This window comes from Arvicanthis niloticus, chromosome 8 (assembly GCF_011762505.2).
Source record: "Arvicanthis niloticus isolate mArvNil1 chromosome 8, mArvNil1.pat.X, whole genome shotgun sequence".
Taxonomy (NCBI): domain Eukaryota; kingdom Metazoa; phylum Chordata; class Mammalia; order Rodentia; family Muridae; genus Arvicanthis; species Arvicanthis niloticus.
In genome coordinates this window covers 37723529-37750492 of record NC_047665.1, presented here as the reverse complement: position 1 = coordinate 37750492, position 26964 = coordinate 37723529, and the positions used below count along the sequence as shown (strand labels likewise).

The following is a 26964-nucleotide window of genomic DNA, read 5'->3' as shown; positions in this document are numbered from 1 at the left end:
TGTAGCCTAGGCTGGCCTTGAACTCACAGAGATCTGCTTCTGCTTTCCAAGATTTCAGATGAAAATAGTGTGCCATGACACCTGGCCCAAAAGAGTCCTCTTAATTCTCTGAGGAGAGAAAAAAGAAAGAGAGAGAGAGAGAGAGAGAGAGAGAGAGAGAGAGAGAGAGAGAGAGAGGGATCTTCATGTACCCAGTTAATCCAATGTTTGCAGGTAAGCTGAAAACTCTCCATCCTCTTGTAGGGAGGATCTGGCAGCTCTGACAACAGTTCTCGGTACCAGCTACTACTCGGGTATATACTGTAGACATCTGCATCACATGGCTTCCTTAGTTTCCTTTTGAGGACTCCTAAGCAATTAATTCAGTGGATGAGCAGCAAGTCTCAGCACCAAACTGCAGAAGCTCCTAACAGACCACAGTCAGGAAGGATGCAACCCAGAAATGAGGCACTGAAACACTTCAGGTGTTGTACACTAAAGCATCCTATAGTATCTCTCATTCCGCAAGCCATATGCCTTCTAAGTACAGTCCATTCATTACCGGGGTCCTGGAGACTCACTTGACCTATTCATATATTCAAACCATTGCCTAATGTTAAAAACACCTCCTATTTGCTGCATTGCCATTTTCACATACAAGAGCTGGAAAGGTAAGGCATTGTCTGTGGCACCCATCCCCCACGGTCACAATGACTGTTTGGTCTTAAATGTCAGTTTTGTTTTCCAGTGCTCTCAATGAAGAAATATAAGCTGCTCATCCTAGGATATCTAGACACCTGCATGGATCCCTTTCAATATTCTGTGTTATAAATAGGAAGAGTATATACAAAATGCTTCTCCAGTCTCCCAAAGAGATAATTGTCTTTGTACAAAGTATGAGTTAATGGAAGTTGTCAGCAAAAAATAGTTCTCTTTCATTGCATGTCAAAAAAAAAAAAAAAAAAAAAAAAGACATTGTTACTCAGACTAAGCAGGAGCTGACAATTACTCTAAATTTAACAGGTGAGAGTCACTTCACAGCATTCGCATGCCACATCTCAGCATGTATGGAGGTCAGAGGACAACCTCTGGTGTTGACCTTTGACTATTACCTTCCTTAAGCCAAGATACGAGGCTTGTTTTAATTGTCAATTTGTCACAATCTATAGTCACCTAGGAAGCCCTCTGTGAGGACCACCTAGGTCAGGCTGGCCTGTGGGTGTGTCCAGGAGGGATTTTCATGATTTGGTTAATGAGCTAGCTGTAAAGACCCACTTTGAGCATAGGTGCCCGCAACTCCTGCTTTGGGCCCCGAGCTGTGTAGTAGCCAAGAAAGCTGCTGAGCACTGAACAGGAGTGCACTCATTTCATCCTGGTCTTCTCTGAGGTTGTGATGTCACTAGCTGTTTTAAGTTCCCGCTGAAGATTGACTGCAACCTGGAATTGTGAACTACAATAACCTTTTTCTCCCCTAAACTACTTTTTGGTCCAGAGATTTTATTACAGCAACAGAAATAATGAGGACACAGGGTCTCTTGTTCACTACTGAGAGTTCTAGGCTAGATGACCCAAAAACCTCCAAGGACTCTCCTTCCTGTCTCTGCCTTTCTCCCATCTCACATTAGGATCCCTGTAGCATTTAGCTCTCTTAATGTGGGTTCTGTGTATTTGAAATTAGGTCTTTGTCCTTGCGTTACAAATACCCTAGCCACTCAGCTAGCTATGCAGAATACTATTTTTCCCAATCAAGTCATTCAAAAATACTTAAAACATGTTTTTATTATCAATATCACTAGGCAGGTGATACTGACTTTCACTAGTATGCTCATATGTAAATGAGAACTTTCCCGGGCATAAGAAGTTGTAACAAAAGTCATTTGTTAGAAATGAAGCATAAACATTCACCAGAGAAATACTATCACAAAGGAGTAACTTGGTACAACAGTAATATATTTTATAGAGTGCTGATCAAATAGACTTTTAAGATTTATTTTTAACTATGTGAATGTGTGTGTGCATGTATGTGCAAGTTGCCCCTGAGGCCAGAGGCATCCTACCCCACGGAGCTGGAGTTACTATGGGCTGCTCAACATAGCTGGTGGGAACAAAATCTGGGTCCTTTCCAGGAGTAACACGTACTCTAACTGATGAGCTATATCTCCAGCCCCTTAGAAGAGCTCTTATAAGCTATGTCCACAGTAAATTTCAGGGTATTTTCCAAACATGGACTTTAGCCTTGGGTACACACAGGCACCTCATCAAGTTATCTATGGCAATGGGAAAGCTTAGAGTTTGCTCATTCCCTTGTAGAAGGGTTCTCCAAAGATTACCTTTGTCCCTAAGTGACATCAAAGAGTGACAGCCCTGAGAACAGGAAAGGGACAAAGGAAAAAGGGAAAGATGGGGCTTACCTGTGCTCGAGATGACTGAAGTCTTGTAAATTTAATTCCCTGGTGTCTTGTGTCAGATAAATTGTATCCACATCCTATTTAAAGCAAAACCCAGTTAGAAAATTAATCCCCGTACACATAAAGACGCCAGACAACCACAGAGACACAGGCAGGTTTTTGAGTAATCAGAACAAGAAAGATAATAACTGAAATGAATAAAATAAACAAGACGAGTGGTGTGGGGGGGGGGTACAGATTTACTTACCCACTGCACTTCTTCCCTGTATGAAAATCCCAGCCAGTCGCACACACAGGCATACATCTGAGAAAACCCACCTGAAGCATGAAGCAGAGATGTTGATATCGACAGGTTTGCAGCAAAACAATTGTTACATCACAATTTTACAGCTTCAATCTGGCAGCTGATGGCAATCAGGTTATCTTTCCCATCTAGAGAAACAGCAAGGATTCTCCCCAGCTCCAGCTCCAGCTCCGTGGTGCACACGCAGCAGGCTGCAGCGGGCTTAAATATAGGACTTCTGTCCACCAATCTAAAGTCTGTACATGCTAATTACACCTTGAACTAATTGTACCTCTACAGTAGCATACCAGGAATAGACTCAGCTTCCTGGCAGGGGGATGGGCCCAATCCCTTACATTTTAGTTTAAAATGCATGCTCACCACAGGGGCCTGGCTCAGCCAAGGTCTGGCTGTCCCACAGGACCTGGAGACTGGCCAGGCGCTCAGATGGCTCCATGGAGACCTTCTTCATGATTCTCCTGAAAGGTTAACACCAACAACACATTTCAAAGCTCATGATTTTGGAACAATATGTAGATTTTATTTTATACTATACCTCTTTTGTTTGCTTTAAACAAAGATGGGTGTTACTTCAATTATGGCCAAAACTATACTTTGACTCACTTCCTCTTGAAGATTCAGACATTAAAAATTATTTCCCATGTTGTTCTCTGATGCAAAATTTTTGTTATAATACTTAAAAAATAGTGCTCTAAAATTAGGTGCAATGGGTGTGTCTCAGTTGGTAGAGTGTTTGCCTAGCATGCAAATCTCTGGGTTCTATCCCCAATGACACATAAGCCAGAAGTAGCTGAACACACCTGCAATACCAAACTAAGGAAGTAGAGTAAGAAGGATATCAAAGTATTCTGTATCTACACAGTGAACCTGAACACAGCACGAAGAACATGAGACACTGTCTCAAAAAATAAAAAGTACTGTATTTAATGAATTAGTATATTGTACTTCTACCAAATACATGTGCCCAGCTTTTAAGAATTAAAGTACAAATCTCTTCTAAGTCCATCCACAGTGCCCTGTGCAAGTGTTTATCAGATGGATCTTCTTTCGTGGTAGCAGATCCTTTGGCTTCGTGCTACTGGACCTTGAGTGATCCAAGGCCAAGCCCAGATCCCACTCTTTCCATCTTTTCCTTCTCGAAACATAATAAGCCTTCTGCCCATTCATGCAGTGCATTAAAGTGTAGCCCAGTGCTGTTGATGTGGCTCAGCAGTTCATACCGTTCTTGCAGAGGGATGCACTTCAGTTCTTGGCACCTATGCTGGACATTTCACAACACCTGTACCTCTAACTCCAGAAGACTCACCACTCTCTTCTGGTCTCTGCAGGCACTGCACACATATGTGCAGACACACACAGACACATAATTAACAAAAACAAAAATGCAACCTGCCTCCCCAAGCTGCCATTATTCCTAACACAGTAGTGATAAAATAAGGAGACTCCTATCTCATAGGGATGGTGTGAGAACAGAGATGAACACATAACTTAGAACAACAAGAAGCACGAGGGAGATTCTCTAAAATGTTAGCTGAGCTTGTTAATCACATCCTGATCATTTAATAACTTCCGAATTCATCCAAAGATTGGCTATTGTGCTAGGGTCTATTTCCAAGTATGCTGTGAACTAAATCCACACACAGACACACACACACAAATATATAAATGATATAAGATAGATAGATAGATAGATAGATAGATAGATAGATAGATAGATAGATGAATGGGTGGGTGGATGATGGATAGATGATGGATGGATGATGGATGGATGGATAGATAGATAGATAGATAGATAGATAGATAGATAGATAGATAGATAGATAGATATAATTTTGTTTATTCTTGTAAGGTTGCTTTATTTTGAGCTAAAATTTTACTATGTGACCCTGGCTGTCCTGAAACTTAGGACATTGACCAGACTAATCTACCTAGTCTATGGTTGTGATGAAACATCATGCACAAAGCAACTTGGGGAGGATAAGATTTGTTTGGGTTACATTTTCACAATTTCCCAAGCACACTTTCTGAGTGCTCGGATTAAAGGAATGTATAACAATGCCTAGTCGGTTGTGACTTAAATGGAAAGTCCCCCACCCCCACCCAGGGGTTAACATATTTCAACACTCAGTTCCCAGCCAGCAGCATTGTGTGGGGAGGACCATTCTCAGGGCTGGGCTTTGAGTCTGTACAACCTTGCTCCATAAGCTTCCCATTCTCTCTCTGCAAGCTGTTAGGGATTTGATTTCTCAGCTTCCTGTTCCTGCTACATGCTGCCATGCCTCCCTGCCATTAGGAACTTTCCCTCTGAAACCACAAGTGAGAATAAACTCATCCTTCTTTAAACTGCTTTGAGTCACGGTATCACATCACAACGACTAGTGACTAGTACATTCTCCAAGCTAGAAATCTATCAAGAAGAGCAGACAACCTGGCAATGGTAGTATACACCTGTATTCAACTCTTGAGAGACTGAGGAAGGAGGATTAATGAAAGTGGAAGTGGAGTTGGCCTGGACAGCAGGTACCAGGCTGGGAAGTGCTATACAATACCTAAGTAAAATCCTGTCTCAAAGAGAGGATGTGGGCAGGCAATGTAGGAAGACACTAATATTGTAGGAAAAATGTTAATGTGAGGTGTTGGGTAAGCAGAGAAATGGCACTGCATCTCTTCTCCAATGGGGGAGTGCACACAGCATCCTCAGTGTACACCACAGCTGAGAAACATCTGGAATGCCCTGAGCAGAGTTCTAGCAGTGCTGAAAAAAAGTTTCAGATCTTGGAGCATATTAAATGTAGAATTTGCCAGTTAGGAATGCTCAACCTGTACAAAGACTTGAAGAAAGACACAAGGACCATAGGGTGAGGACAAGAACAGCAGAGAGCCTGCAGCTAGAACAAAGGGGTTTCAGATAAAGGGAAGCATGTCTGTTCCATAACAAAGCTCAGGCCCAGCAGAATCTCTTTAGTGCAGAACAGTCAGCAGACGTGGAGAGCCAGAGGGGTCCCAGGGAACTCAGAGCTAGGCAGGGCATGGGTGGGTCACAGGGAGCTCTGCCAGTCAAACTAAAGAAGTTAAGAACTCTGGATTTTATTGTCAGGCAATGAGGTGCCGCAGGAGACCACCACGCAGAGAGGAAGAGTCAGGCAGCTGAACTCTGGCCTCGCCTTCATAAGAGAGTACATGAGGAGGACACAGGTGAAAACAGTGAGGAAGACATAGGGGGGACAGTAAGGAGGACATCACAGGAGCAGATAAACACCTTACCAAAAATGAAGGCCATGTTTGTTGGTTTGTTTGTTAGTTGGTTTTTCAAGACAGCAAGCTGAACAGCTAAGGATTTTCTCCTAAAACCTTCTGGGTCCCAAACATTTAAAGAGAAAACATAAAAACAAAACAAAACAAAACAAACAAACAAACAAACAAAAAAAACAGCCTTCTAGGAGTGCATGTCAAAGAAAGAGTGAGGACACAGCAAAGCCTTCCTGCAGGGATGGGCACTGTGGATCTGGTAGTTAAGGTGCAGAGAGAATAGAGGGGAGAGGGAAGACCTGTGCAAACATGAGACCATTGAAAAAGACAAAATCCAAAACCAGCAGAAGCTTACAACTATAATCCCAGGACTTGGGAGGTGGAGGCAGGAGGATCAGGAGTTTAAAGTTATTCTCTGCTATAAGGTGAATTCAAGGCCACGTTTAGTTTACTTACATGATGCTTTGTCTCTCCCAAAGACTAAAAGGCAGAAAAGGAGAAAAGAAAAAGCTCAGATCAAGGAAGACAGTAAAAGGGCCAAAGGTTATGCCATCAGAAAAGAATGACTAAACAACTAGTGCACCCCAGGAACAGACGCTCAAATGCAGGCAGTGCCACAAAGTCAGGGGTGGAGTGGGGGCGGAGCACAGGTAAATCAGGTATCAGCTGTAAAGGACACTGTTAGTGATACAGAACTATGACCTGATTTGAGTGTGTCCGGGTGAAATCAGCACAGGTGTGGAAGGGCCCTGGGCTGAAACGCTTTGGTGCTGTGCTTTTGAGGCTTTGCCATTGGCAATTTTTGCATGTGCATAAATAAAGCCACCCAATCTGCTTGGCCCCTTCTGCATGAGGCTGCCTCTATTTCTGATATTGCTTGTTTACTTTCTTTTTGGTTTTTTTTCCCCCCACACAACATACTCCATGAAGACCCACATCCTCACCAGAGGTCAGAGACACTCAATCTTGAAATTTTTACCCTCCAAAAAGTGAGTTAAACAACCTCTTTTCTTTGTAAAGTGCCCTGCCTAAGGTCTTTTGTTACAATAACAGAAAACTAATTATGCCAAAAGCATTCTAAGAACACAGAGGAAAAAAATAAAATAAGCAGACTTAGAAAGCAAAGGCTTCTATTTCAAAAGCAGCACAGAACCCAGGGGAAAGGGGAGGTGAGTAAGAAAAAGAGAGGCGGCTGGTACAGAAGTCCCCGTGAGCCGCTGCAGAAGCATCCATCTGGGCTCTTTCAAGCAACTCCACTTTTCAACAGTTCTCACCTTCCTTTATTGCTGAGATGTCAGAAGTGAAATACGTGCATACATTTCCATAAGAGATAAAGAGCTCAGCTCACAGAAGGCGGGGACTGTTGCTTCTACTCTAGCCCTGTGTATTATGTGTGAGAAGAAAATCCATTGACATGTTTTTTGCCTTCAGCTAAATGACAGCACAGAGCAGCCATGTGCATCCCAGCTCATACACACTCCAGCAGAAGCATCGGCCAGGCATAGCATTTGCTGTGAGAGCAGGTGTGCTGAGCGACACACTCACGTCCTAGACTCCTCATTGGCTGGGAATCATGAACCAATGGTGGGTAGGACACACTTGAGACTCAAAAATGGATATGTGGCAAAAACAAAAAACAGAACACCCCAGTGAACATACCAGGTCTTCATGCATGTCTCACAGTCAGCTGCTGGCATGGTAATAGCTGAATTATTTTAATTTATGGAGAACAACTGAGTTAAAACCCCAGCCCAGTGTGAATCCAAAGAAGTAACTGTCTTCAACAGTTACTATTTAGGCATCTCTTATAGCATTTACTTACTTGACACGGTGTGTGTGTGTGTGTGTGTGTGTGTGTGTGTGTGCACTACATGAGCATGTGGAGGTTAGGGGACAATATTTGGGAGTCTGTTCTGTCCTTTCTCCATGCGGGGCCAGGATCAAACTCGCAGCAGCGGGCTTGGCAGCGGGTGTTTTTACCTGCTGAGCCCTCTCATCAGCTCCAGTCCATGTTTTCACGATGTCACCACAACAGCACTCGCTGCCTGCCTGACACCTTCTTGGAAAGTGAGGGGGATATGAGACTGGTAAAATACATTTTTTTTTTCAGGGAGGGGAGTTGGTTTTGGTTTGATTTGGTTTGGTTTGCTTTTTTTGAGAAAGGGTTTCTTCCATGCAGCTTTGTCTGTCCTGGAACTTGCTCTGTAGACCAGGCTGGCCTCCAACTCAAAGATCCACCTACCTCTGCCTCAAAAGTGCTAGAATTAAAAGCCTGTGCCACCACAGCCCTGCAGTAAAACACTTTCTTTTCCATATAAATTCCTCTTGAACCATTTTTCTTTAAAGTAACTGCACTTTCCCCCCAGATTTTCATCAATGTTTGTGTTCATAGAGAAATTCACACAGTTATTGTGTTTAGTGGTAAAGAGTGCTGTCGTAATACAGCAATCCCAAGTACCACACTCATGAAAGGATCATGAAGCATGCCAAAACCATATTGCACAGCCACTATGCTGCTATTACTTTGCATGTCAATATAGAAAACAGACAAATACTTTTTTAGTGAGAAGAAATAGAATTATATCTAGGTAAACCCAAAAATTCAGATTTGGAAACTAAAATTTAATTTGTTTCAAACAGATATATTGGTGGGCTGTTCTTTGTTGTTTGTTTGTTGAGACAGGTCTTGCTGCTGTATCAGGCTGGCATTGAACTTTGAACACCTACCTCCATCTGCAGAGTACTGTGACTGCCACAAGCTTGAGGCCACCCTGAGCTACAGTGTTCTGGGGGGGTGTCGGGGGGGGGGTGCCTCCTATATATTAGGCACTAGGGATTAAAGAAGAACAAACCTGGTGACAGCCAGACAGCTTAAGGGTAAAGGAGACAGGCATGGGGCAGGCATGGGCTGCAACCTATTCCTCTCACCTTCTCCTGACACACGCAATTATTAGAGTTCTCTCCTGTGTTTGATTGCATCCTGCTCAGCCATACTCTGTTTCTCTCATTGCCTTCGCTCAAGCCATGAGCTTTAATAGCACTTTCAATATTGACAATATTTATATTCAAAAAATTTCAATATTTCAATATTTAATAGCATTTTCAATATTGACAAACATTCCCTAGAATCCCTCAGAGCCCTCACACTACCTCCTATTCAGCAGTTCTCCAAAGTAAAGCTTTCCTGAGAACATACCCACTTGCTCACTCCTGAGTAATCTGAACAGTCCATGTGAGCCTGTGGAGGGAGTTTCAGTCAGACATAATAGTACTCAGGAAGGGAGCCTTCCTGGAAAGGATTGGAAGTGCAAGCATCTGTCCTATTCTGAAATAGGCTGGACATGTAGGAAAGTAACTGTCTTCTGGGTCAGGCTATACAGTTTCAGCTTTATCAGGAATCGAGCCATCAGACAGATAGCGCTTGAATTATACAAAGATAACTGCTATCAGTATGGAGGGCTGCTTGCACAGAAAAGCAAGGTCACCAGAGATGCTTCAGTAGAGAAAGCCACGTGGTCTGAATTGAGGCAAAGGAAACAAAAAGAAAGACAAAGGACACAGCCAAGACTCACCTAGATGACATCAAGAGCCTGGTAACTAACCAATGGCTCCCTTTCATGAGACCACAAACAACAAATCTTTGGGTGTTAGGGGCAGATTTTATAGGGTAAGACAAACAGTTCTTTTGGGACAGATTGAGTGTATGTAGCTTGAGGTCACCCTTATGGAGATGTCTGCCAGGAAGACTGGAGGGGAGAATGTAGGTCACAGGTAGGGGACTGTCAAGGACTAAGGAGTCAATGCTGTACCAAAGCTGCCTAGCTACAAATGCGCAGCTATACAAAGCTACATTGAAAACACTATTCTGTACTAAATGTTATCTGAAAGGAAAAACAAACAAAAACAAACAAACAAAAAAAAGAGATAGAGATGGAGAAATGGCTCAGCAGTTAAGAGCACTTACTGCTCTTCCAGAGGTTCTCAGTTCAATTCCCAGCAACCACATAGTGGCTCACAACCATTTGTAAAGGGACATGATGCCATCAAATAAATAAATGAATCTTTAAAACAAACAAACAACAACAAAATACATCCAAATCCAAAATTAAATTGGTAATATCCCCACACTTGAGTGAGGTGGAACGTTCTGGTTTCTTTGAAGACTCAGTTGTGTCATGTAATGTTTTTCTGTAAATTCTCTTATGAGAGGATGTTTTGCTGAAAAGAGCTAAATGGTGTTTTTCTAGAAGCAGCCTGGAAAAGGGGCACATGATGTTCTGCTAGAACAGATGCTTGAGAGAACACGTTTGGAAAAAGTATAAATATAACCCAACAGACAGTGGATGGCGCTATGTGGTATTGGTACGCCTTGCCACTCTTTGCTGGTCATTGTTGGGTTTTGCTGACACTGGTCTTTGCTGACAACACTGTGTGGTACTGGTTCACCATGCCACTCTTTTTTGGTTATCATTTGTCATAATTTCATACAGAGAAATGCACCAAAGAACTTCTGGTGGTATTCTGGCAGCATCTTGTAGATTAGAATAGCTCCAAAGAACTATTTCTAAACAGGTTCACATCCTCCTTTGCCCTATTAACTTTTCCTTTCCACTACCTCTGGTGGGAGGTGGGCTAGAAAGGAGGTTGAAGCATTTAAGCTCACTTATTGAAAAAAGTTTTGAAAAATATAAGCCTATACCTGAACTCCTAGTACATTAATAAACAAATTAATATGTACTGAAGAAAATGGAGGGTCTCAACCCAGCACATGGGAGCCTAAAACAGTTGATTTTAAAGTTCAATGTCAGCCTTGACTACATAGCAAAAGGAAGGGGTGGACTGGGAGGGAGCAGGCAGAAGGAAGAAAAGTGGGGAGAGCTAGGAGTAGGTGGAAGAATGAGGAAAGGCAGGAGGAAAAGAGGGAGGGGGAAGGAAAAAGGGAGGAAGGGAAAAAGGGAAGGAAGGAAAGAATCATAGAAACTCCATATACGCGCTGAAGAACTGTAAAGTTCCAGATATCCTAAGTCCTTATTAAATACACTGTATTTGCCTATCTCATCAGGGCTCATCTGGCGTGAAGGGAGACATTACAAGGAAACACGAGTACAAAGAACGTTGTTAAAATGAACACCCAGGCAGAGAGACATTTGGGAAAGGGAAGGAGCCTCTCTTAAGCTAAGAAGCAAGAGTCCCACAATTAACAACTGCTTAAGGCCTTTCTCTCTTCCAAGCTGAAATGCTAAGACCTTCTGGGGATCTTGACAGAACCTATGTGTAACACTAATGTGCCTGGCTGTACCTTATCATATTATAATATAATCAAGATGGTGCTGAAGCAAGGGTTCTAGGCAACCTGGTTTCTTTTTTTATTTTATTTTATTTTTATGTGTTTTGCTGTTTTGTTTTATGTGTATTTTATGTGTTTTGCTGTTTTATTTTATGTGTATTTTTATTTTAAGTGTTTTGTCTGAATGTCTGTGTATGCATGGTATGGGTACAGTGCCTACAAAGGCAAGAAGAGGGTGTTGGATCCCCTGAAACTAGAGTCACAGGTGTTTGTAAGCCACCACATAAGTGCTGAAATTCAAACCTGGGTCCTCTGAAAGAGCAGTCAGTGATCTTAACTGCTGGCCCACCTCTCCAGACCCCTAACAACCTTTTGAGACTTAAGAGCCACCAAAATGTAAGGTGTAACAAATCCGCAATCACTACTCTCCAGGGGATCAAATAGCCACACTTATTCTTCCTCTGATCATCTTTCTCTTAACATCTGTGGCTAAAATCCACATTAAAATGCCTTCTTGGGCTGGCAAAATGGTTCAGTGAGTAAGAGCACTTGCTGCCAAATCTGATGACCTGAGTTTGATCCCCAAGACCCAGATGGTTAAAAGAAAAAAAAAAAAAAAAAGAAGAAGAAGGAAAAAAAAGAAAAGAAAGAGAAGTGACCCCCACAAGTTGCTCTCTGGTCTCTGTCTATGTGTGGCACACACATGGACCCCCCCCCCCATCTACCTCACATACAAACCCACAGATAAATAAGTACATATTAAAAATCAAAACCAGGCTGGGAGGTAGAACTTGTGGCAGAGTGTGTGCCTAGTACCTGGGAGGCCCTGAGTTCAAATCCCAGCACCACTACTGAAACTTTTTTTTTTTTTTTTTAACATTTTAAATGCTTTTTAATAATGCTCAGTCTCTTTCTGAGAAGCTCACATCCACACTCTTGGATCCGTGGTGTTTTGGTTGTTCGTTTTGTTTTGTTTTTTTTTTTGTTTGTTTTTTTTTTTTAAAGCACCTTTCTTTCCGTGTTTTACTAAAACTCCAACTTTGCTTCAGAGTAGTCCTGAAATTCTTTTCTGTATCAAAGGAAGCAGTCCTTAGCTTACCGAAGTTGAGGTCTCTAAAAGAAAACTCATCAGGCTAATGAGGGTGATAGGGTAGAGCTGTCCCTCTGTTCCTTCACTGCTAGCAACACACAAAGGGAAAGTTCAAGCTATTGAGAACTCATGTTTTCCCTGCACGATCAGTCCCCTGATGTTGATGAAGTAAGGGCCAGAGGGAAAAGCAGAAACCATACCAAAAACCAACCAAATAAGCAAGCAAGCAAACAACAACAAAAACCAGGCACAAATCAGCTGGGATTTGGCTGGATTTGACAGCCTGCAACACTGATTGGATATCCGCAGCAATGATCTATTGGAGCCAACCAAGTCAGCAAGATGCCTCTAGGTAAAGATCATAGCAGCAGCTCTTGGTGTAATAGTGACCCTAACACTGGTGCAGCCACTAGACACTGTTACAAACTTCCAGGCATGACTCTTCTGAGGTACTCTTTCTTTGTACTTACCATGACCGTGAAAGAAAGGAGCCACACTTGAATGGGACTCTTTTCCTGCAGGATTGGGAGCTCCTCCCTGATTGGTCCAATTCTATACCTAATTTGCATACTGCAGCACTAATACGGGCCCACCTGGGTTTATGTTACACAGTTCAAGAGTTCTAAATGTTCGAACTCTTCACACAGCTCCTTGAAGAAGAAACAGAAGACTACTTCTGCCTTCATGACCTGCTGGAGACAGACTCCCTGCTCCTTGGGCTACCACAGCTCCAGCATCCAAGACCTGTAGCTGCAGGCAGGGTAACTGGTTCCTACCTCAACCTCTGACTTGGCTTCAAGCAAAGTGACTGGTTTCTGACTCAGCCTCAAAGATTCAACCTGTGGCTGTAAGCAGGAATTTGTTTCTGCTGGGCACCTACTATTTCCAGCCCTCTAAATCTGCTGCTCAAGCCCATTTCCCCCGCAGCGTGTGGGAGCTCTTTACACTCCTAACACTTTGCTGAACGCTCTTGCTGTAAGGCAAGAATTCAAATCTTTCACTGTTGCATTGAGGTACCAGTTCTACTTGGCAACTGGCTTCCTATTAGATTCAATTATTAATTCTTTGTTAACAAAGACCTCTTTTGGTTACCTTCTGTCTGCTCATGTCATTCTTGGACATAAGGAGATATGAACCTGTCTGGAAGGTAGGACAATCAATTGTCTTTTAGGGTGGCTGGAAACCACTCCAGAGGAAGTTTCCCTGGCTGTTTTTCCCACCACTGCTGTGACTCACCCCTCATCTCTCAGACTACCCTGCAGGCCTGTGCCTCTGTAAGCATGCACATTGGGACTGGAGACCAGCAAGTGCTTTCCTTAAAAACACTAAAGATTTGAAACACTACAGGCAGGAGGCAGGGAATAATCCCAGCTTCCTTTACCTCTCAGAGCATGAGGTCAGGCATACAAAGCAATCTGAACAAGCACCTATCCTGAGTATGCTTCTAAAGGAAACCACTGGGGGCAGAGGGCCAGGCTTCCCATTTAGTTTGTCCGTGATGGGAAGAAAAGAGAACCTACAAGAACCCAGCAGGTCCCCTCAACGTAAAGCAATGAAAGGGTCTCCAACCTCAGTGCCCTCTTTATCCCCTTGCTGTGAAGATAAGATTTGTTTTCTTAAAGCTGGCCTCTCTTCCTTCCTTCATGTTCCAAAAAGGGCAAGAGTTGCCAGAATTCCCCTCTCACCACCAGGAAAGATGTGCCACAAATCACCATATATATTTATGAGGCTTTAGCCTCTCCAGCACTCCTCATGGGCAACAGGAAGGCATTTTTCATAATCTTTGGTACACATCCTCCTGTAAGAAAAGCATCTTAACTTGCTAATATACTCTCCTCTACCACCACCACGCCTGCCCAAAACCAACCACGAAGTCTGTTTGCTAAACCACCATCCTAAACCGAGCATGGTGAGTCATGCCTGTAATCCTATCACCTGGAAGTTAACACAGAAGGATGGCTGAGAGTCCTAGACCAGCCTTGGGCTATGTAGTAAGATGTCGTCCAATCCCCTCCCTGTCCTCCCTTACCAAAAAAAAAAAAAAAAAAAGAGTTGAAAGGAAAAAAAAGGAAGAAGGAAAGAGAGGTTGCAGGAAGAGGAAGATGAGGTGGCAAAGGAGGAGGAAGAAGAGGAGGAGAAAGAGGTGATGATGGTGGTGGTGGTGGTGAGACGGTAGTAGCAAGTGGTGGTAGAGGTGACAGAGAAGGAGGAGCCTGTAATGGTAGGGTGATGGTAGGGGTGGTGCTGTGGTACTGGTGATTGTTGTCATAGTGCTGACACTGGAGATACTGGTAGTACTGGTGGGGCTGGTACTGGTGGTGGTGGTGGTGACAGAGATAGTGATGGTGGTGCTGATTGTGGTGCTGATTGTAGTGTTGGTGGTCTACGAGGTCTGAGAAAAGAAGACGTAAAGGGACAAAAACAAGAAGAAAATATTTTTCACATTTGTGAATGTGATGAGGAACAATCTTTGCTCCTCCACAAAAACTCACAGTGGGGAAAGGCCTGGAAATATCCTCCGTAAGCAGGTGCCTATGTGACCCAGCACATCACTCACATCCTCTGGTGACGCCATCTTCATGGACATGTTACACTTCTCAGTTTCCACCACCATCTGCAAAAACAAGTAGCACACTTAACATGGAGCCTGATTTCTTCCCTCTTTCACAACAAAGTGATGTGTGTAAGAAGCATTTCAGTGCTGGAAATATAAACTGGTACAGCAACATTGTGTGTTCTCACAAACTAAAACCCTAACCACCATGTAACAGTTATATCACTCTTGGGAATACACCTAAAAGATTCTAAGTCTACATACCACATACTTGCACACACATGTTAATTGTTGCAATATCCTCAATAGCCAGGGAATAGAACCAGCTTACATGTCTGGTAATTATTTTTGTTTTTGTTTTTGTTTTTCAAGACAGGGTTTCTCTGTGTAGTCCTGGCTGTCCTGGAACTCACTCTGTAGACCAGGCTGGCCTCGAACTCAGAAATCTGCCTGCCTCTGCCTCCCAAGTGCTGGGATTAAAGGCATGCACCACCACTGCCCGGCTCTGGTAATTACTTTTAACTGTCAATTTGGCACAGCCTTGAAACACTAAAGAAGAGAAGCTTAATTTAAAAACTGAGTGAATCAGACTGGGCTGTGAGGATGTCTGTGGTGGATTGTCTTGATTGTTAACTAATATGAAAAGAGTCAGCCTACTGTGAGTGGTATCAATCCCTAGGCAGGAATTCCTGAACAATATAGGAATAGATAAGTAGACCCAAGTATAAGCAAGCCAAGATCAATTCATTTATTCTCTGCTCTTGACAATGAATGTGACCAGGGAACTGATAGAGACCCCAAAGGCCAAATTGATGGCAACAGACCTATCTGGTGACATCCACATTCAAGTCTGAACCTATACTGAGAAACATCAGCCCAAGCTCTGAGATCACTGGATTGTCACTTTTTTTTTTTTTTAAGTTTGTTTTTAAGAGAAGAAATCTTATAATATGCTTAAATAAAAGTTAACACTCCTTTTTACTAGAAGCAAAGGGAAAGTCATATCATGATTAAAAAGTCAACCTGTCTACACAGAGAGAAACCTGCCAGGGAAAACACTGAAAACAGCAAGGTAACAAACTCTTCTGCTAGGCTTCCTGGTGAAGAGTGAGCTGGAGACACTAGAAAGCTGAGATGCGTTCCTCGTCTGGTCTCGGAAATGAGTTTAAATCACCTGAAAAGACAGTGAGCCATGAAACAGGCGACTTGTTGATGGTGGGAACCTTTCTCAAGAAAGTCACTGATCACTTTCCTAAAAGATGGCACTACCGTAACTCTCCAAGTAGCCATCGCAATATCAAAACATCCTAAGCATTTGCTCCCTGTTGTCACTTAAATGTATACAAAGGGAAACAGAATTCCATGTGTAGTTAGCTAGGGGGGGTAACAAAGCAATTCCTGCAGTATGCTTTAGATTTCCATGAAATTAGCCAGGCTGAAAATAAGAATAATCTAAATCAATATGTCTTGTGAAGGAGGAAAGGAATAGAAAGTATGTTTAACTACTGAGATCCAGTCATGCTCCTCAGTGTTATAAAGCTTTTTCACGGAAACTTCGGAATGATAGCACTTGGTGCCACCTAGCAAGAAGAGGAGATTCAATTTTAACTCTCAACACAGTGTTCAAAAAATTGGTAAGAGAAGCTAACCTGGTGACAAACACCTATAATCCCAGCACGTGGAAGGTTGAAGCAGGAGGATCATCATCATGAGTTTGAAGCCAGCCTGAGCTATGCACTAAGATTCAAGTCAACCTAAGCTATAAAATGGGACACTGTCAAGAAAGAAATAGATGGGTTCACGGAAGAGAGAGAGGGAGTGAGGAAGGAAGGAAGGAAGGAAGGAAGGAAGGAAGGAAGGAAGGAGAGGAGAGGGAGAGAAAGGGCCAATGAGATTGCTTGAGTTTGTTTCCTAGGATCCACATGATGGAAGGAGGAAACCAACACTTAAAGGTTGTCCTTTGACTTCTGCATGTGCACGATGGCGTGTATCTACACATGTGCTCATACATGGGTACACACAAACACAGCCATAAATAAAATATAAAATTAATAGATTTTAAAAGACTCAAGCATGGCAGTGCACACCTGTAATCTTAGCACCCTGACAGATGAAATGGAAGAACCACTATAAGTTTAAGATCATCTTGAGATATACATGGAAAGACCATGAGGAAAGAAAGAAGGGGACAGAAGGAAGGGGATGGGGGGGGGGGGTATGAGAGGTGGGAGGAAGAAATTCTCTAGGCTAGTCCAAACATATCCTGGATCCAGTAGACCAAGAGATATCCTATCCCCAGAACAAGAGAGCAGCCCAACTTCACAGGGAAGCTTTGTAGCTGGTTTCCTACCAGACACCACTGTGTCCCAGAGGATGCTAAGTCAGGATCTTGCTGCCAAACATTGGGCTCCTTTGCTTCACATGCAAAACCTCATTTCTAAAGCCAGATCATGCAGGAGGCCACTGCGAGTCTGCACTCAACACCTGGCCCCAACCTTTGGTGATTATACTTCACATTCCTCACTTCTATTCAGTTCAGTCTGGGTGCAAGGGATTCATAATTAGCCTATTCTAATTCCACTTGATCTTCACACATAACCATCCCTAATTATGAGGGACTGAATAGGATGACAGAAAAGAGAAAGGGCAACAGGTGGGGGAGAAAAAAAATGAGCCTTCAAACCCAACCTGACAAGAAGGTGCTTACAAAGCCCTGCTGGAGATGTCAACACCTCTGCATAATGTACAGTCTGCAACAAAGTCACCACAGTGGAACCATCCATCACATCTCCACCAAAAAAAAAAAAAAAAAAGAGCTGTCTATCAGTGCTGGCTTCCTTCTGCTCCAAGCTGAGCAGAATGCTCAAACACCTCACAGGGTAAAACTCCTCTCCTCTAGTGCCCATTTAAAACAGTAACTGGAAAAGTTCCAGGGTCCTAGGTTTGATCTCCAGACGCTTAGTTAAAATGGCCAGAGATTATAAGACACCATCTCCACTTCTGATCACTGATCCAGATGTAAGCATCCTAAGGTCTGAGCTACAACCTCTTCCTTTTTTCTCTTTTTCATTTTGAGACAGGATCTTGGGCTCAACTAGAACTCACTCTATTTCTGGCAGGTCTTGAACTTGCCATCCCCCTGCCTCAGCATCCAGTAGCTTAGATTAATCTACTGGGCCTAACTATAGGCAACATTTTTTTTAAACTTAAACACAATAAACAAACTTATATTGTGGTTTTGATCCCTCTAAAAGAAATAAAATGAAGTTGGCTTACCTGTGTCACTATGACACAGCAAACATTTTAGCTTGAAGACAACAACAACAGATGTTGACCTGCAGATAAAAATCTAAAAATTCTATAGTATAGAAGTATAAGACTGTAAGTACCAAGGATGTGGTAACACCATTTAGACTTGAAAATAAGATTTGTGTACCCAAGATTTCTACAAAGAAATGGAAAAGAGAAATAATAAGGCAAATTTCAATAATCTGGTAACATATTTACTCATTTATACACAGGACACCACATTCTGTTCTAAGTATTTTACCTGAATTGATAAACTACAGTCAAATGGAAAAATAGCAATGACAAAAGTTTAATAACCCCAGAGTGTTAGCAAAAATTCATAATCAAGATTAGATAGTAGGGAATAGAGAGATGGTGTATCAGTTAAGGGCATCTGCCCTGCTGCTCTCCCACAGGATCCGGAGTCAGTTTCCAGCACCTAATTCAAGCACCATCATTAACTCTAGCTTGAGGGGATCTAATGCCCTCTCCAGTGGACCTCTCTCTCTCTCTCTCTCTCTCTCTCTCTCTCTCTCTCTCTCCCTCCCTCCCTCCCTCCCTCCTCCCCCCTCCCTCCCTCCCTCCCTCTCTAATAAAAACTAAAATCTTTACTTAAAAACAAAACAAAAAACAAAAGGGGAACTGAAGAGATGGCTCGGTGGTTAAGAACATTGACTGCACTTCCTGAAGACCTGGGTTCATTCACAACACCCATATGGTAGCTTCACGACTGTCTATAACTCCAAGATCTGACACCTTCACACAGACATACATACAGGCAAAACACCAACACATATATAAAAAAAAAATGTTCCTTAAATGGTCAGATTGCAACTGCAACCAGCAGATGTCATTGTCTCATGACCTCATACAGACTAGAGACTCAGGGGATTTGAGGCTTTCGAGTTACTGATCCTCCCTCGGGGTTACATGGGTTACTGAGTCTCAACCTTCAGGACACAGACAACCAAATTGTGTACATGATTTAAAACAAACAAACCACTCAGATTTATTTAATCCTAACTGCCCTAAGTGCTGTGTATGTGGGCATATGAAACGTAGAGACAAGGACAAGGTTGCCAACTGGGTATCTGTACTTTAGGAGCACACTAGAGGCCACTAATATGAAACACAACAGGGCTTGAACACCACTAGAGAACTGGAAATTGGGTCTAACCTGTAAGACTATAGAACCATGCTATTGTCTCACTTTCAGCTCTTTCAAGTACTCACCTCTGGGTAATGCTCACAGAAAGTCTTAAGAGCTGCATATCAAGGACTCCCTGTGATGGGAAGCTCTCTGGCTGAAGCAGACAGCAGCCTATCTAGTCCTAAGTGGTCAACACACAAAGGTGACAAGACTATAGCTTATGGAATGGTGAACTCCTGCGGCCAAGGGGGAAACTTCATCTTGCTGTGTCAACCTCTTCTTCATAATTAAATACCACAGTCGAATCATGCTTTCAATATAAACTTGACATTAACATTCGCTAATGCCCTCTGCATCATAAACAGACATTCCTCAATAGAGAGACGCCTAGGATGACATCACCATCCCGTCACTCATGAGTGAAGACTCACTTCTACATATGTTTGGCCATTTGGGTAAACATATGTTGCTGTGACTTTTTTTTTTTTTTTTAAAACTCTAGCTTCTGGAGAACGATAAAATATTGCTCTCAGCTGAACTATGAAAAAAATTCCAAGAATTTGTATGTAATCTCAGCTGTCGTAAATGACAGTTTTGACAGTTTCTTTTTAAGAATATTTCCAACAGCCTAAACACACACATGTGGTTAAGAGATAAAACAGTACGATTATAAAATAAAGATGACAGAAAGAAATGATGTGACAGAAAAGCAGTTGAACCAGGGAACAAGTTTTTTGAGATGATCAATAAAATAAATGTCTAACAAAAGTAACCCATCCATATCAGTAATGATTTCTACAGATACCACAAGTGAACACTATGAGCCTTTCAGGGAACAGTGACATCACCTCAGAGCGTAGACAACTTACAAATATCTGAGGAAGAATTAATGATAGTTCTGGTCTCATAAAAAAGAGACACACAGAACAGAGACTACTTCTTAGTTCATATGGTAACTCCACTACTGTGCTAACACAAATTGGAGAAGGAAAGAAGAAAGGAAAATGACTAGTATCTCAAACAGCAGTGCAAAAACTCTTTCCTAAAGTTTAACACATAGAATATATATACATATATGTATAAATATATATGCAACATATATAAATATATATGTATATATATTCTATGTGTTAAATATATATATATTATATAAATATATATTGTAACTTATATGGAAGAATAATAAGATTTTCTAATTAATTTAATAATTTAATAAATTTAAATTAATTTAATAATTAATAAATTATTTAATTAATTTATTAAATTAAATTAAATTAAACTAAAAATACATACATGTATAAAATGATGGACATGATAAAGAGAGGAAGTGTAGCTACTAGGTAAATACAGCAAGATAAACAAAATATAATAGCAAAATCAATTATATTTTTCAATATAATCAACAATATATAAAAAGGTAACATGTTTTGACTCATGGGGATTATCCTAGGAATGAAAGATTCAATATTCATAAATAAATAAGTGTAATTCCTCATGAAAAGGAAGGGAGAAAATCCTTAAAAAATTACTTCAATATCAGGAAATAGAGAAAAACATTGGATAAAATCTAACACCTGTCCAAATAAAAACTCAACCAGGAATAGAAAGGAATTCCCCTAATGAGGCACAATCATTCCCAAAACAAATCTACAGATAATGTCATATTTTGTAGTGAAAGAATGAATTTCCCTTAGAGATTAGGAAAGAGACAGGAAAATCTGGTCTGGCCACTTCTCCTCTGCATTGTCCTGGAGGTTCTGGCTCAGTGTTACCAAGGTCTGAGACTTGGCTCTACTCTATCTGGAAGCCAGCGGCTTGGCCTGCTTCTGTTCCACAGATGCTGACTGTAGCCAGGAAGCTCCTTGTTCACCAAGTTAATGAATGGCATAACAAAGAGGCATGGGCACCATGACAGACTCCCCAGAGCTCAGTGTTCCACAAGAGTGACATGGAGTGTTTCAGATGGATGCCTGAGACAGAGAGAGAAGGGGGGGGGGGAAGCAAGAGAGAAAGATAATGTGTATGTGGCTGTCTCTCTGTCTCTCTCTCTCTCTGTCTCTCTCAATATCTCTGTCTGTCTCTCTCTGTCTCTCTGTCTCTCTCTCTCTCTGTCTCTCTCTCTCTCTGTCTCTCCCCACCCCCCACCCCCCCACCCGCCCATGCAGGAACCATTGTGTATGTGCAGTTTTCTATTATCTTGGGAAATGATAAGTAAGCTTGGTCTTTCATAGACAAACACTCCCTCTTTCTACAAGGTAGCTCACTGCAAAATATCTCTGGGAAATGTCCTAGGTAGAACGAAGTCAGTGTACTGAATTCTTAATATATCCAGCCAGCCATGTAGGAGCATATAAAATCAGGAGTACTTCCCCCATGGGAGTAAAAACAAGAAAAAGAAAAGCTATCCATATTCACACAGATGATGATATCATCTCTATAGGAAATAATGAAATTGGTAAGAAAGACTGGTTCCACCAGGTTGAGCATAGTAAGGTGAGCAGAACGTAAGATCAAAATGCCAAAGTCAATTATTTGTATCCAGAATATTGTTTTTAAATTTGGAAGAGGGGGAGAAAAGACCCTATGGACCTGTTAAAGGGGCTAAAATTAAAGAGATCTTATCTATACTCAGGGGGATATAAAAGAAGTGGGTCTCTAGCATACTGTTGGTGATGACCTGAAACAGTAACACCTGTGAGGGAAAGTTAACCGCACTCAACACTAAACATACCTACCATAGGAGTCTGCTGCTCTGCTAAGACATGTACCCATGGCAAATGAAAGTGCTTGTGTAGAGGGTAAGAGGTCTTTGTGCACAGAGATAGCACTAGAGAAGCCAAGAAAGTTAAGGACATAGCTTGTCTCTTTAAAGAAAGATGTCTGCCTGTCTCCCATTCAGAATGCTGGGAAAGGGTGTGGTTTATAACCCCGTGACTCTCTGTAGGGACCGGCAACAACTGCACCCCCCAGGATATTATGTTTGACTCTCCCAGACTTTTCTCCCATTTATCTTGAGCATTGTTTCTTAGTCCACAAACTGCATCCTTATGAGAGATGTCACTTGTACTTCACAGCACCCCGAGTAACTTCTATGTTATCTTAGGGCCAAACCAATCTTGATTCCCACAGGCATTATGTTTACCGTAGTCATTCTCCCTAGACCCTTATCTTGAGCATTGTTTCTGAGTCAACAGAACCCATCTTCAAAGAGTATCAAAGTAAACATATATTAAGCTTTGTCGTACATATGCTGAGTTGTCATCAGAAAACTTTCCTCCAAAATTGTGCTGTGCTTAAATATGACTAAAATAAACAAGCTGGCATCAGACTCGGCTGACTCAGGCTAAATCAAGTTTTATTCTTACCTCACCCAGAACATTTCCCTGCTAGCCATGATGCTTGCTGGAACGTACATATGCATGTCCAAAGACCTGAGCATAAATATTAAGAGCAGCTGGACCTGGTACAGTCAAAACTGGAAGTAACACACTGTCTGCACCAGATAAAGGGTAGAAAGATGAACATATCTATGAAGCAGCACACGGCTCAGCAACAGGAAGTAATGATACACTAAGACATTCAATAAATCCACCTCAAAATAGTTAAACTGAATGAGGAAGGCAAGACTGCAATCTGTGTGATCCCAGCCATATGAAGTCTAAGTGTGACCCACACTATATAGTGGCAGAAAGCAGGTGCCCGCAAGAGACTGCAGATAGGGAGGGGCCGGAAGGTGATGAATATATTCATTATCCTGACTGTGCTAACAGTTTCATGGATATACATATGCCAAAAGTTATCAAAGTCTGCGCTTCACGGCTGCAAATGAAACTATTTTTAATCAGCTTGAAAGCACCCAAAAGAAATCACTTTATCATTTCCTTCCAAGAAAGATTTTCATAAAGCCAGGCATGTGGCTCACACCTGTGTTCCCCATACTTAGGAGGCTGAGGCAGGGGGTTTGCTGAGAACTGGAGACCAGCCTAGTCTAGGGTTAGGGGTCCTTTACACAACACTTTATAAAAGCCATGAAACTTTGGTGTTAATCATACAGCATGGACAACCAGACAAAGCAATGGCACGGGAGCTGATTGGTTCTCTGGATTTCCATTTTTCTCATCAGAATGTGCTCGTCACCACTTCCCACAAAGCTTCTGCCGTCTCTCCCTTCGAAAATGCTACTCTCCTCTTGCTTTTCAGTTGTGTCTCAAAAAAAAAAAAAAAAAAAAAAATCTTCATGTATGTGACCGCAGTGACAGGCTCCCAGGGCTCACACTCACCTGAGCTGGCTTGTGGCAGATGACTCCGTGAATCTCTAGATAGCTGAAGGTTAACTCGAGCTGTAATGAGGGGGAAAGGGGAAGGAGAGACCTGTAATGAAGGCTTCGAAACATATCATTTGAGGTTCAAAACATGTTATAATCAGAACTATCCCAAGGCTAAATAAGGTTTGTGCACCTTCTGAGGACAAGCTGCTTGGTAACCTCTGTCCACCATAACAGAGCTGGGATTTATCATATCTCAGTGGAGGTATTATCTACCTCACAAACAGCAGAGAGGAAACAGCATGCCCAACTTTTACAGTTTGCCCAGGCTCAAGACAGATGAAAGGCCTACACTCTACCCCACTGTGTATACATTGGCAAACACCTATGGGACACCAAGCTACCAAATACATATCTCCCCTCCTTTTCTCTACAGTGTTGCTTCAGAAAGCCTCAGTATCCATGGCCCAGCCCTTCTTCCTCTTTGTGCCCCACGCCACTCAATCGCTAAAATCACCTTCTCAAAAATCCATAAAATTCCTGTTTTAGGTGGATTTGAATAAATGTCATATTTATGAATTTTAAACTATGTTTAATGACATGTACTTAGTTAAACAAAGCTACCCTTTCTTACAAATTATTTTTTTAATGATACTAGGCACCAAACCCAGAATGTGCAAACCAAACACCCTACCATTCAGCTTCCTCCTTTCAATTAACTAGGAAGCCTCCCTTCGTTTCTTCGCCTGTAATCTTCACCTCTTTCTGCCCTAAACTTTCTCCAGACTGTAGTACATTTCCTGATCTATCTATGATCACTAACCTTTCTCCTAGTTTTGTAGACTGTCATCTCATTACACCAAATAGTCACAGGATATGAGACCGGAGGATGGCGGAAGCTGACTGAAACATGCATGAGCCCTATTTCCCATTAAATCTAGAGACACATATTCATCCTTTGGTGCCACTGTGGGGATTCTAGAAATGCCCAGAGACACCACAATCTGTAGATGTTCAAGTCCCTTAGAGCAGGGCACTCTGTGCATGTTACATATGTCCTCCTAAATACTTAAAGCCATCGTGGTAGCTCCTATACTGCCTAGCACAATGCGGTGCGGAGAAGTCAGCAGTGCTTTGTTGCCCGGGGAAGAATGAAGAGAACGGGTCTGCAGGCAAGCACTATGTGTTCACATATTCGGGATCCATATAAATGGAATCTACAGATGTGAAACCAGTGGCCACCAAGGGCCAGCTGTCACGCTTAGGGAACAAGTGCAGTCAACCCACAGGGACAGAACTCTGACCTCTGCTGTCATGCTGTACTGAGGAAGACAAGTAGGACAAAATATTAAAGCAGAAGATACCAAAGTTAAACACCTGGAGGCGCAGTGACATCTGGAGCTAGAATCATAAAACTTGGTATGGTGGCTGATGTCTATAATTCCAGAACTCAGGAGACGGAGGCAGGGGGATTACCATGAGTTCAGGGCCAGTTGGACTACATAGCAAAACTTTATTAGGGAGGGTGGTATATGAGAATGAATAAATGAACTCATTTGTTCATATTCACCTAGTCAACACTTCTGAACAGTCTACTATGTGCCACACTGGACACTCTAAGGGGAATAAGATGTGCCTGCTTCTATGAGCTACATGCACTCTTGAGGGCCCATATTTTAAAATATTCAATTACAGTAACTTTTCTACTCAATGTTACCAAGATCTACATCTGGGTTAAATTCTTTAAATTATAGCAAAAACTTGTCCTAAAAAAGGCATACTTGCCTACCTGTATTACCGAGAAAAAAAATATATATATATACCTTGACATTCCACTCCTTTCTGCAGTGATAAAGCTTTTATTTGGGTCAAGTATTACTTACAGATGAGCACTAGCCTTCTGAGTGGAGAAGCTGGGATGGAGGATACGGCTCAGTTGGTAGAGCACTTATCTAGTATGCACACAGCACTGGGTTTGATTCCCAATGCCACATCAACCAGGTGTGCTGTCATCACATGCCTGTCATCACAGCATTTGGGAGGTAGAGGCAGAAGATGGAGGAGTCCAGAGACCTGCCTGGGCTACAAGAGACCCTGTCTCAAAAAAAATAAATAAATAAAATAGAGCATTTGAAGGCACCTGCTTTATAGGTGAGGACAGGCATTTCTGGATTGTGCTTCACACTCCAGCTCTGTGTAGAGTAAGAGTGGTATGGTCCTCAGGCTGTCGATTTTCTCAGTAATTCACTTCTGTTGGCCTCTGATATCACCCTCCTTGTTTACTAAATATCTGTTGCTATGGAAATGACCTCTCATTTAAGTGCCTGATATAATTGCAACATAAAGAGCGGACCACAGCCCTAAGCTGTCATTGAATCCAGCAGACACAGGACAGATACACAACCATGAACACTGTGCTGACATCAGTTACCAGCTAGAAACCTGAACTTTTGTGAATTTGTCTTGTGAGACTGGACCACAATTTAAATGATTATACTGTGTCCAAACAGGGGCTTTGACTGGGCTACTGAACCAGAGAAGCCTGGTGAGACCTCGGGTGGTTCTTGAAGAATAATCTCAAGTTCCATGAACCAAGAAGAGGTGGGAAGGGACCAATATTCACTAAAGGAAGCGGGGCTAAGGCAGGGCTGGGGTGTGACTCAGTTGTTAGAATCCTTGCCTAACGTGCATGGGGCACTGGATTCAACCCAAAGCACCACATAAAACCCCTCTTCCCTGTTCATTCTTCCTCTCCCATTCTTTTTTAAACTGTCTGGTACTCACAATTCACAGCAGTCCCCCTGTCTCCAACTCCCCCAAATTCTTGAACTATAGATGTGTGTCACCCTGCCGAGCGATTTCTTGGTGACTGATCTGAGACATGTGACTCAAGTGTGTACATACGTCCACACATTTGAGATACTTCACATGCTTACCCAGATATTACCCAGGAGTCTTCTCTTTTTCTTTTCCAGAAACTATCTCTCATATTGTCCAGGCTGGCCTTAAACCCACTGTGTAGCCCAGGTTAGGCTGGAATTCCTTATATAGCTGAGAATGACTTTCAATCTTTGAACCTCCTGCCTCTGCCACCCTAGTGTTAGAATCACATGCAGGAATCACTAGACTCAGCTTGGGAAGCCTTTCATTAGGGCAAGTAGGTTTTTTTCTTTTTTTTCCAAGCCCAAATATCTCCATCTGCAATAATGCAGCCTTGGCTTTGTTACATACTGCCTTCCACCACTGCCCCTGTCCATTTCCTGTTTTAAGGCTTTCTAGGTAGCCCAGGCTGGCCTAGAATCCAAGATCCCTCTGTCTCATATTACTGGAATGCAACACTACACCAGCTCTGCCTTTGGTATTTTTAGAGAGAGTTTAGTCCAACCTTGT

At 42.3% G+C, this 26964-nt stretch overlaps 1 protein-coding gene across 12 annotated transcripts in view; it reads right to left on the bottom strand.

Moving 5' to 3' along the window:
- Carmil1 (capping protein regulator and myosin 1 linker 1) overlaps positions 1–26964 on the bottom strand; it is a 264452-nt gene that overhangs the window by 131678 nt on the left and 105810 nt on the right. For all 12 annotated transcript variants that reach the window (XM_076939239.1, XM_076939246.1, XM_034510864.2 and 9 more), the window contains exons 4-8: positions 23590–23649; positions 14810–14931; positions 3052–3149; positions 2635–2705; positions 2391–2464 (exon numbers count right to left, since the gene is read on the bottom strand). In XM_076939239.1, the coding sequence (XP_076795354.1) occupies positions 2391–2464; positions 2635–2705; positions 3052–3149; positions 14810–14931; positions 23590–23649 (425 nt within the window). The remainder of the gene's footprint in view (positions 1–2390; positions 2465–2634; positions 2706–3051; positions 3150–14809; positions 14932–23589; positions 23650–26964) is intronic.